At 55.0% G+C, this 9,154-nt stretch overlaps 1 protein-coding gene across 1 annotated transcript; it reads left to right on the forward strand.

Moving 5' to 3' along the window:
• The first annotated feature begins 3,831 nt into the window (after positions 1 to 3,831).
• On the forward strand, positions 3,832 to 8,918 carry LOC107107535 (acidic leucine-rich nuclear phosphoprotein 32-related protein 2-like). Its single transcript, XM_015407847.1, has 2 exons — positions 3,832 to 3,958; positions 8,056 to 8,918. The coding sequence occupies exons 1-2, from the start codon at positions 3,832 to 3,834 to the stop codon at positions 8,916 to 8,918; spliced, it is 990 nt and encodes a 329-aa protein (XP_015263333.1).
• The last annotated feature ends 236 nt before the right edge of the window (positions 8,919 to 9,154 follow it).

Raw genomic sequence — 9,154 nt, forward strand, 5'->3', positions numbered from 1 at the left:
AAGGGCGCGGACTCTAATCTGGGAGAACCGGGTGTGATTCCCCACTCCTCCACTTGCACCTGCCGGATGACCTTGGGCAAGCCACAGTTCTGTCAGAGCTGTTCTTGAAAAAAGAGCAGTTTCTGTCAAGAGCTCTCTCAGCCCCACCTACCTCACAGGGTGTCTGTTGTGGGGAGGGGAAGGGAGAGGAGTTTGTAAGCCACTCTGAGACACCTTTGGGTAGTGAAGGGCGGGGTATAAATCCAATCTCTTCTTCTTCTTCTTCTTCTCCTCATCCACTGGCATGCTCTCCAGTGCGTTATAGGCCATCATGTGCCAACAATCAATGCCTGTCTGATCTCCGTACTGGATAAACTGTTTAGTCTGCATGCAAAAGAATAAAGGTAAAGGTTTCCCTTGCTCAAAAGCCAGTCGAATCTGACCCCAGGGGGGCAGTGCTCATCTCTGTTTTCAAGCCGAAGAGCCAGCGCTGTCCGAAGACGTTTCCGTGGTCATGTGGCCAGCATGATTAAACGCCAAGGCGCACGGAATGCTGTTACCTTCCCACCGAAGCAGTACCTATTGATCTACTTGCAATTTCTTGCTTTCAAACTGCTAGATTGGCAGGAGCTGGGGCCAGAGACGGGAGCTCACTCCGTCATGCGGCACTCAGGTCTCAAACTGCTGAACTACCGACCTTCCACAGCCTGCAGTTCAGCGTTTTAACCTCTGAGCCACCATGCAAAAGAGTAAGTGGATGCAGATGAGATATTAATGCCTTCAGCATTCAGAGACCCCTGAGAGAACATCTCACTCTCCTCGGACACACTCTGTCACTGACTGGAAAGTCACAGTTCTTTGACGGAAGAAATTTCGAAGAGGGCTGCACGGAACGGCCAGATGGGGATTCCTTCAAGGGCCTCACATCGCCCCCCCCCCCCCCCTCTGGACCAGGAAAACCTGGGATGCCCCACCTGTTGCAGGTGTTACCTCACTCTGCATAACTAGTGAATGGTCTCTGTATTTCTTCCTCATTAGCATTAATTGCACACGATTTGTGCTTCCTGCATTGCAGGATCCTCTGACCCTGCTGCTCGTGTCCCCCCCCCCCCCCCCCCCCCCCGCTCCCCTGGCCCCCCCCCCCCCCAGCCCTCCTACACAAAAGGAATGCAAACCGAGAAGTCACCTCGACCACAAAAACCAAGGTTGGAATGAAATGGTGTTAGTACTTGTTAGATCTCAGCAGCTAAGCAGGGTTGGCACTTGGATGTGAAACCACCAAGGCCTCACCTGGAGTCCTGTGTCCCGTTTTGGGCACCACATTTTAGGCAGGATGTTGACAAGCTCGAGCGTGTCCAGAAGAGGGCAACCAGGATGGTGAGAGGGTTGGAATCCACGTCTTAGGAGGAAAGGCCGAAAGAGTTGGGTATGTTTAGCCTGGGAAAGAGAAGGCTTAGAGGGGACATGATTGCAGTCTTCAAGTATCTGAAGGGCTGTCATGTAGAAGATGGAGCGGATCTATTCTCTCTTGCTCCGGATTGGGTGGAAATTACAAGGGAGTTGATACTGTCTAAATATCAGGAGAAACTTCCTAACTGTAAGAGTGGTTGAGCAGTGGAACAGTCTGCCTTGGGAGGTGGTGGATGCTCCTTCGCTGGATGTTTTCAAGCAGAGGCTGGACGACCATCTTTTGGGTATGTTGTAGCCACCTCCGCTTCTCACATGCCTGGAAAGCCCCTTGCTGGGGTCTCCATAATGCCAGAGAGCCCACCCTCCACAGCAGCCATTTTTCTCCAGGGAACTGATCTGGGTCGCCTGGCGATCAACTGTAGTGGTGGGAGATCTCCAGGTGCCACCTGGAGGTTGGCAAGCCTAGCCTGAGACCCTGGAGATAGAGCGGCTGCCAGTCTGAGTCGGCAATACTGACCTTGATGGACCGAGGGTCTGATTCAGGATAAGGCAGATTCATGTGTTCGTGTGTTCGATGAATGCCTGGGATCTCTCTCTCTCTCTCTCTCTCCCCCCTCTCTCCAGTCACAGATGTACCCACAAACTCCATCTTTTCTTCCACCCAACTCTTCCTGCAAGAAAGGGCAAAGGGAGGGACCGTCTCAAGGCCCCAGTCTTAGATGGAGCTGGAAAAGTGCAGCATTTCTGTCCGCCCACCTTTTGCTCGGCCGGCCGGCCAGGTTTCCCTTTCCAAACAACACAGTTCAAAACAGATCGTTTCCCATGCTAATAAGCACCAGGGGAAAGGCAAGAAAGCAATGGGGGCAGGGCAAGCGGCAGGCTAGGGTTGCCAGGTCTGGGTTGGAAAATACCTGGAGACTTTGGGGGTGGAGCCAGGAGAGGGCGGGGTTTGGGGAGGGGAGGGGCCTCAGCATAGTACAATGCCATACAGTCCACCTTTCAAAGCAGCCATTTTCTCCAGGGGAGCTGAACTCTGTCAGCTGGAGATCAGTTGTAAAAGCGGGAGATCCCCAGGCCCCACCTGGAGGCTGGCAACCCTACGGCAGGCTCTCGGGGATAGCGGATGAACATGCGGATACACCCGGGGAGGGACCTCGGCAGTGTACGGTGCCACGCTGGAGCCCACCCTCCAACGCAGCCGTTTCCTCCAGGTCTCTGCCGTCTGGAGCAATGCTCCCTCTAAGCTGCGGAGTCTTGTGAGCAAAAATTCTACATTGTGAACTACTGGCATTAAAGCTGTGGGCGAGGGATTTGGCCACTGCATACATTCGTTTGCTTTGGAGCCATCCCTTCCTGAGCAAAGACAAAAGTGTGTGAGCTGGAGGCTAAGAAACTGTGAGTTTAGCTCACGCTAACTCAGCTTAGAGGGAACACTGGTCTGGAGGTCTGGGAGGGCTCCCGGCCCTAACCGGAGGTTGCCACCCCTGCCTAAGTGTGCTCATCCCTGCCCCAGTCCACCTGTTGCTGACCATCAGTGGGAACTTCTCCTGGCCCACTCTGGTTGTACACAGCAGCTGCTCAGCACCAGGTCAGGTGGACACGTGAGGCCGTGGAGAAGAGCCCCTTGCCTGAGGCTGGTTGGGGCCCAGCGACCAAACTTGGAGGACTCAGGCCAAGGAATCAGGGTGCAGCTGCAGAGTGAAACTGTGCAGAGCAGATGGAACTCTCTGCCACGGGATGTGGCTGGACCATTGTTCCCTCTAAGCTGAGTTAGTGTGAGCTAGCTCACAGTTTCTCATATCTTTAATGCCGGTAGCTCACAAAGTAGGATTTTTGCTCACATAGAGGGAGCATTGGCCTGGACCCGGAAGAAAGATGGGAGATTTCCAAGGGTGGCACATGCCAGATCTGGAGGAGAGGAAGGGACCAGGCAGGCGGCCTGGCAGCAGATTGCTCAACGGAGGTTCCTGCTGGGGCTCTGAGCCGCTCCAGGCTTTGGCACAGGATTCCGGCACGTCTTTCCCAAGAGCAGGGGAGGGAGGAGGTGGACCTCCCCCCCCCACCCCCGGGGCCTCATCAGCCCTTCCACGTGAGCAGAAGGAGAACATTCTTCAGAGTCACCACCCGAGCAGGATGCCGGTGTCTCAGAGGAAGAGGACGGACTGCCCGGATCTTGTGGCGCTGGGCTCCTGTGCCCCTGAGCACTCCTTGGGCAGTGCAGTTCCTGTCGGCTCCTGCCGCAGTTTTATTCTCGGAGGCTGCTTTGGAGCCGCTCTTCCTGCTCCCCTGGGCGGTGGACGTAGGTGGCACGCGTCGTGCGTGGTGGCTCATTAGGGACTGGAATCCGGCGGCCCAGTGGGCGGGCCCCGTCACTCACCGGCAAGCTCTTCTCTCCCCGCCCAGAGTGGCCCCACCCGGGCAAGGGTTTATATCCTGCCCTGAATGGCTCAGGCCCTGCTGGCTGCCTGCCTGGAGCTGGTTCCTGGCCCCACCATGAAGCCCGGGGGCCTCTTGCTCATCCTGGGGTCTTTTGCCCTCTGGGCTGAGCTGTCGGCGGCACCAACGAAAGGTGAGGAGAGGCAGGAGCTGCACCTGGACTCTGGTGGGTGGGGAAGCAGGGCCGGGGCACCTGGGCCATGGACAACAACCTTGTGAGAGAGGACTGAGGTGTGCCCATGCAGACAACTATGAGTGGGACATTACGGGTGGCGTTGCAAAGCATGCTGGGGTCAGTAGCATGTGCATGCCTGAGAGTGAAGAAGAAGAAGAGATTGGATTTATACCCCACCCTTCACTACCCAAAGGTGTCTCAGAGCGGCTGACAAACTCCTTTCCCTTCCCCTCCCCACAACAGACACCCTCCTGTGAGGCAGGCGGGGCTGAGAGAGCTCTTGACAGAGACTGCTCTTTTTCAAGGACAGCTCTTATCAGAACTATGGCTTGCCCAAGGTCATCCAGCCAGGTGCAAGTGGAGGAGGAGTGGGGACTCAAACCCAGTTCTCCCAGATTAGAGTCCACACACTTAACCACCAGAAGAAGAAGAAGAAGAAGAAGAAGAAGAAGAAGAAGAAGAAGAAGAAGAAGAAGAAGAAGAAGAAGAAGAGGACAAATTCCTTTCCCTTCCCCTCCCCACAACAGACACACCCTGGGAGGGAGGTGGGGGCTTAGAGAGCTCTGACAGAAATTGCTCTTTTTCAAGGACAGCTCTTGTCAGAACTACGCTTGCCCAAGGTCATCCAGCCAGGTGCAAGTGGAGGAGTGGGGAATCAAACCCGGTTCTCCCAGATTAGAGTCCGCACACTTAGCCACTACACCAAACTGGAGAGTGGATTTGGGTACCTTTTTTGGAGTTTAGAGGGACTGCTTATGTTGGTGGAGCACCAGCAAGGGAGCAGGATTGTTGTCTGTTGCAATTTTACTGCATGCATCACTTTGTTTTACTGCATTGTCTCATACCCTTGGACGCCACTTCCTGCGTCCTTATGGCGTGTCATGCCCTAGACAGGTTTTTTTTATTAAAAATTGCTCTGCTTCCTAAGTCTGCAATCCTCCTCCCATTACACTGTTTATTGGATGTGTCATTCTGTCTGGCCAGGAAAATATCCGGCTGCCCTCAACCAGAGGCAGGGCCCTTTTGGCCCCGGTGCCTACTTGGTGGAACTCCCTGCCGAATGACATCCGGGTCCTGCAGGACTTAATGCGATTCCTCAGCCCCTGCAATTCAGAGATGTTTCGCCAAGCGTAGGGCTGAGGACAGCAATGGGTTCCATCTAACCTGCCTCCTCTTCCCTCCTCTCCCCATCGAGGCGGGAAAGGACATTAAATTGTATACATACAGAGAGAATAAAAACAACAATAAATAATTTAAATAGCTGCGGTGGCTCAAGTGGTTAAGATGCTGAACTGCAGGCTGGCACCGAGGCTGCACCTACTCGGGGTTCGTCAGCGTTCCCTCTAAGCCGAGTGAGTGTGAGCTAGCTCACAGTTTTTCAGCCTCCGGCTCACACATTTTTCTCTCGGCTCAGGAAGGAAGGCTCCAGAGCAAACTGATTGATGCAGCAGCCAAATCGCTGGTTCACCACTTTAATGTTGGTGGCTCGCAAGGTAGAATTTTTGCTCACAAGACTACTCCACAGCTTAGAGGGAGCCAATGGCCAGTGGCAATTCCTCCGGAGATCTCCGTACCCCACCTGGAGGTTGGCCACCCCATGGAGGAGGGTGCAGGGCCCAATCCGTCTTGCAAGCGACCGGCAACTCGGCACAGCTCTTTCCTTTCCTAACACAGCCAGCTTCTCCTCCCAGGCAAGGGCAGGCCGACGTGCCCAGGGGACGAAGGCTGCTCCGCCAGGCAGGCACACACTGCAGGCCTCTGGCTGCCACTGCTGGTGAGGCTTCCTTGGCCCCTGAGGGGGGGGGCTGCCCTTGAGCCAAGTGGAGCTCTAAGAGGGACTGGGCCCTGCCCCGGTGCCGGGCTGCCTGCGGGGCCTGCTCTTTGTGGGCCCCTGCTCAGTGCCAGCCGCACAGCGTGTGGGATGGAGGTGGGGTGGTGGTGGTGGCAGAAAAGCCAGCCAGTGGGGGAGTGGATGGTGGAGGGGGAGGAGGAGGGGGGGGCATGCCCGCAGAGTGATCAGGCATCCCTCTGGCTGGGTGTGTGTCTCTCTTGGAGGTTGGCCTCTGAAGGAGAGGCGGGGGGGGTGATTCTGGGGAGCAGAGATCCTGACCAGGGCCATGAACCCCTGCAGGGCAGGCACGAGGCTGCGGCTCCATCTCATGCTGCCTCCCAGCAGGTATACAAAACTGGCCTCCCTGATTACTGGGTGTGTGTTTCGGGGGTGCGTGCCTTTCTCTAGGGGAGCAGAAGCCTCCCCTGGGCAAGAATTCTTCCCGGAGCCTGGTTAAGTGCGCAGACTCTAATCTGGGAGAACCGGGTTTGATTCCCCACTCCTCCACTTGCAGCTGGCTGGATGACCTTGGGCAAGCCGTAGTTCTGATAAAAGCCATCCTTGAAAAAGAGCCGTTTCTGTCAGAGCTCTCTCAGCCCCACCGACCTCACCGGGTGTCTGTTGTGGGGAGGGGAAGGGAAAGGAGTTTGTCAGCCGCTCTGAGACACCTTCGGGTAGTGAAGGGCCATGGGGTATAAATCCAATCTTTTCTTCTTGGGCAGAGCCAGTCTGGTGTCGTGGTGAAGTGCGCGGACTCTAATCTGGGAGAACTGGGTTTGATCCCCCACTCCTCCACTTGCAGCTGGCTGGATGACCTTGGGCAAGCCAGAGTTCTGATAAAAGCTGTTCTTGAAAAAAGAGCCGTTTCTGTCAAGAGCTCTCTCAGCCCCACCTACCTCACAGGGTGTCTGTTGTGGGGAGGGGAAGGGAAAGGAGTTGGTAAGCCGCTCTGAGACGCTGAGTGAAGGGTGGGGTATAAATCCAATCTCCTCCTCCTCCTCCTCCTCCTCCTCCTCTTCTTCTTCCTTCCAGCCAGGTGCCATCTGGCATCATGCTGGACTACGGAGAGCTGAGTGTGTTCCTACAATCATCTGTTCACATCAGGGTTACTTAGGGCTGCCAAGTCCCCCCGGGGGGTGGGGAAACCCCCGCCCGGGAGGCCCGTTCCCTGGCGCGGCCGGATCGGGCCCTGGGGGGAACCCCACCCCCAAAGCACGTCACAGGGAAGTGAGTGACGTAAGCATATCGGGGACATTGGGGGCGGGGCGGCGCGCGCGGAGAGTGCACGCGAAGACTCCTGGAGCTAGCCTGGACTCCCCCGCTCCGGGACAGGTAAGGAGTTGGCAACCCTAGGGTGACTCAGTAGCAAAAGGAATTCACAAAACCAAAATAGGACCCATGGTAAGTAGGAAATACCAAAAATCAGCAAAGACCGTGCTACAGACGATTATAAAATATCTCAAATAATTTTTATATATATTTTTTGTTTTCTATTTTTACAATTTATTCACCATTTATTATTTATCATATAAGCCTAAATACATAGAAAGAATCATATATCAAACATCCAAGTATCGTCTCTTAATATATCACAAAAGATATTGCACAACCCCTTTATTAATATAATTCCTCCTTAATTATACAAAAGTTTTGAGAGGGAGGACTCCTTTGTCTATTTAGAATAAGTGCTCAGTCTTCCTCCAACAGAGGTCCTGATATCCTCCCGTTTCAGTGTCTTCAGGGAGTTCAACAGATATTTCCAAGCACGAGGTTGCCCAATAGCAAAATAGTTATCCAAATTTCACCAATGAACACTGCAAAAAGTCTCTCTTAGTCAGCTCAAAGCTTCCTCCAAAGTGAAAAGCAAGTTTTGATATATTATTCTTTCTATGTATTAAGGCTTATATGATAAATAATATATGGTGAATAAATTGTAAAAACATAAAACAAAAAATATATTAAAATTATTTGAGATATGTTATCATCGTCTGTGGCACCGGTATTTGCTGGTTTTCAGTAGTAAAAGGGGCAGACTCCCTCTCGGAAAAGATCCTGCAGTCACTCTGTGTGTGTGTGTGTCCTTACTACGGTTAATGAGGAGTGGCAGAGAAGTCACAAAGGTTTCACTGTCCTGTAACATCTGGACTACGTCTGGAGCACTAACATCAGGCCGCTCACCTGTGCTTCATATTACCTGTACCTTCTCTCTCTTCCCTTCGCACAGACTCTGCTGGGTCCTCACCTCTCCCCCAGCTTGGCGGCACAGGGACGCACCAGCCGGGGGAAATCCCATCAACGGACGAAGGCAGCAGACTCCCCTCTGCAGTGAAGAAGGACGCCCGCGTGCTCCAGACGGACCCCGTGCCGGGGGGAGACCCCCTCCCCTCAGAAAGGCCTGCCTGCAAGAAAGGACTCGGGAACAAAACGGAAGCGGGGTCTGCTGGGAAACCCCTCTGCGGTGAAAAGCCAGTCTGTGCTGGGAAGCTGGCACCTGCCGGGGCGCACCTGGCGCATCTCTCCCCCACCTCCGACGGAAAGCTGACTTCTGGTTGTGACGAGCCCACGTCTGGGGGAATGGCCTCGTCCGACTCTGGCCACGCGACTCCTGGGAAACCCCCCCAAGCTGGGAAGCCGGCCCCTCACAACCAGCCAGGATCCAGCGAGAAACCTGCGGCCGAGAAGCCTCAAGCGGAGGAGGAACCGGAGGAGGATGCTGGGGATGGGGACGGTGATGGCAGTGAAGAAGAGGAAGAAGGTGATGACGATGACAATGATGAAGACGAGGAGGAGGGGGACAGATACGAAGGTCTCAGTTCCATCTTCAGTGAGGACAATGACGAGGGAAAGGAAGACACCTTCGACCACGAACTCGATTACGGGCTGGATCAGTCCCCCCTCAACAGCGACGAGTACCACGACTGGTGGGGTGGGGGCGAGGCTGAGGAGCTGGAGGCCAGACCCAAGGGGGAGGGGGAGGAGGAGGGAGGGGGTGCCGATGCCTTTGAGGAGCCCGTGTTCGATGTGTGGGGAGACCCTGTGGAGAAAGGATCCAGGCCTGAGGCCCGGTCTGGCGGAGGCCGCTTCTGAGGAAGCAGAACGAGAGCTTGGGAGGGGGGCGCTGCCAGACCCCCTGCTCCTGAGGTACCAGGGGGGGGGGTCCTCTCCTAACCGGCAGCCTTAACTCCAGTACCTAGATCTTAACATGGCTCAGTCAAGCAGTGAGGAAGCTTTTCGGGGACGTGCCTGGCTGCTTCTTGCTCCTACTGAGGGCTGCTGGGAGCAGGGGGTGGGGCTTGTTGCATGTGCCCGCCCCCTCGGGCTCT

The sequence above is a fragment of the Gekko japonicus genome, unplaced genomic scaffold, assembly GCF_001447785.1.
Source record: "Gekko japonicus isolate JY-2015 unplaced genomic scaffold, Gekko_japonicus_V1.1 scaffold3476, whole genome shotgun sequence".
NCBI lineage: Eukaryota > Metazoa > Chordata > Lepidosauria > Squamata > Gekkonidae > Gekko > Gekko japonicus.

Excerpts from the sequence above, each read along its gene's own strand:
- LOC107107535 (XM_015407847.1), top strand. The coding sequence starts at position 3,832 with ATGGCTCAGGCCCTGCTGGCTGCCTGCCTGGAGCTGGTTCCTGGCCCC. Across the intron at positions 3,959-8,055 it reads GTCGGCGGCACCAACGAAAG|ACTCTGCTGGGTCCTCACCT; the intron begins GTGAGGAGAGGC and ends CCCTTCGCACAG.